A 2,194-nucleotide genomic window follows, 5' to 3' on the forward strand; every position below is an offset into this window, starting at 1 on the left:
ATTTTCGAAGATATCACATCTTCTTCATCAGCTGATCACTGGCTGACTGACGTCACAGTCACATGACCGGTGAAGGGTCACGTGACATGAGGAGACTGTCATAAACCCGGGGTAGCTCGAGTCCCTCGTCCCTGTTAAGTGATGGCCGCCGCTGTTTAATTTCAATTGCTTCTTTCACCTTGCGTTTCCATAGATGTTCTTCGGAGGTGAGTACTTTGGTTTTGTTAGGGTCGATCTTGTGACCTGTTTGTTTACAATGTTCATATATGGCAGAAGAAGTTCGTGTAAGGTGTTCTTTCAATCTAGTGTCTAATTGTCTCGCTGTTTCACCTACATAGTCATTTTTACAGTCCTCACATTGGACATGATAGATCACACCACATTTCTTCATTTTATCTGTTTTGTCTTTAACTTTGGTGAGGTTCTGTCTGATGGAATTGAAAGGTTTGTGGAAGATGTTGGCTCAATGTTTTTTGAATACTCTAGCCAAAACTTCTGAGGTGCCCCTGATATAAGGTATTCCTGCAGTCGGTCTCTTTTGTGTTCCCTTATCTTTGTCTAGTGTTTTCTCTTTCTTTTTGGGTAGTCTGAATATCCAATCCGGGTATCCGTTGGTTCTTAAAGCGGATTTCACATGTTCGATTTCGTCTTTCTGGTCTTTTTCTTTTGTTATTAGGGTTTTGGCTCTGTGTAGTAGGGTACGTACAACTGATCGTTTGTGTTCAAGGTGGTGGTTGGACTGAAAGTTCAGATACTGGTCGGTGTGCGTCGGTTTCCTGTAAACCGTGGTTTTCGTCGACCCATCGTCTGCCACGTGAACACATGTGTCCAGGAACGGAATACGGCCTTCTTCCTCCTGCTCTGAAGTGAACTTGATATGTTCGTCTATTGAGTTGATGTGGTCCGTGAATTCTTGGATGTTGTATTCATGGATTTTAGTCATGGTATCATCCACGTACCTCAGCCAGAGGGACGGTGGATTCCTTGCAGTTTCCAATGCCTGCTTCTCAAAAAACTCCATATATAAGTTCGCGACAATCGGCGATACGGGAGAACCCATGGCTGCACCTTGCTTCTGTTGGAAGAATTGTTCATTGTATATGAAGTATGTGCTACTAAGGCAGAGGTCTAACAACTCGGTCACTTGTTCAACACTGAGTTCAGATCGTTCGTTGAGTTTGGTGTCTCCAGCCAATTTGTTATTGATCACTGTGAGTGCTTTAGGTACTGGAATTGAAGTGAAAAGTGCTGAGACATCATAGGATACCAATTTCGTGCCTGGGGGTACTTCAAGATCCTTGATCTTCTGAACGAAATCCACCGAGTTAACTATGTGGTGTTCCGTTTTACCCGCCAAGGGGCCAATGACCGAAGCAATGTATTTAGCGGTTGCATACAATACGCTTCCTGTGCTCGATACAATTGGTCTTAAAGGAGCATCCTTTTTATGAATTTTGGGTAGTCCATATAATTTTGGGACGTTTTCTGATGTGGGATATAGTTGATGGTACAGTTTATCTGAGATAAGATTTTCCTTCTTCCATTTCTTTAAGATGTTAACCAATCTAGTTTTCACTTGCCTGGTTGGGTCCTTTTTCAGTGGTTCATAGGTATCCCTGTCGCTCGTGAGCTTATCCATCTTGGCTACATACTCAGTTTTGTTCATCACAACCGTAGTACGACCCTTATCGGCAGGTAGAATTACAATGTCTTTCCGTTTACCTAAGTCACGCAAGGCATCTCTTTCCTTGGTGGTGATGTTGCTTTTAGGTTTGGTGGCACTTTTTAGAATCTTTACAACTTCTCCCCTTAAACTTTCAGCGGCCGATTTATCCTCTAATTGGTAGCAAACCTGTTCTGTGGAAGCGATGATTTCATTTATGGGGATGGTTGGAGGGGTAACACAAAAGTTCATACCTTTCTTTAACACTGATGTTTCGTCCAGTGACAACGGCCTGTCCGATAAATTGACGACCCATTTGTCAGTGTTAATCAAGTCCCTTTCTGTTCCCGAGTCTGACTTTCCTTCTTTTATCGATAAAAGTTTAGAAAATTTCTCTCGTTGCCGTTGTTTACATTTTCCATGTTCATCCTCGTGCGCATGCGCGAAGGCGACTTCCACTTCCGACCAAATAGAGGGAGACAACTTCAATTTCAATTCTGATCGTAAACATTCAGATTCTTCTCCGGTCAT

The 2,194-nt window shown here is 42.8% G+C and overlaps 1 protein-coding gene across 1 annotated transcript; it reads right to left on the bottom strand.

The window, feature by feature from the left end:
- Positions 1-463: 463 nt before the first annotated feature.
- LOC127863670 (uncharacterized) lies at positions 464-2,194 on the bottom strand. The gene has a single exon (XM_052403289.1). It carries the CDS (start codon positions 2,192-2,194, stop codon positions 464-466), a length of 1,731 nt encoding a protein of 576 aa, XP_052259249.1.

This window comes from Dreissena polymorpha, unplaced genomic scaffold (genome assembly GCF_020536995.1).
Source record: "Dreissena polymorpha isolate Duluth1 unplaced genomic scaffold, UMN_Dpol_1.0 chrUn025, whole genome shotgun sequence".
NCBI lineage: Eukaryota > Metazoa > Mollusca > Bivalvia > Myida > Dreissenidae > Dreissena > Dreissena polymorpha.

Excerpts from the sequence above, each read along its gene's own strand:
- LOC127863670 (XM_052403289.1), bottom strand. The coding sequence starts at position 2,194 with ATGACCGGAGAAGAATCTGAATGTTTACGATCAGAATTGAAATTGAAG.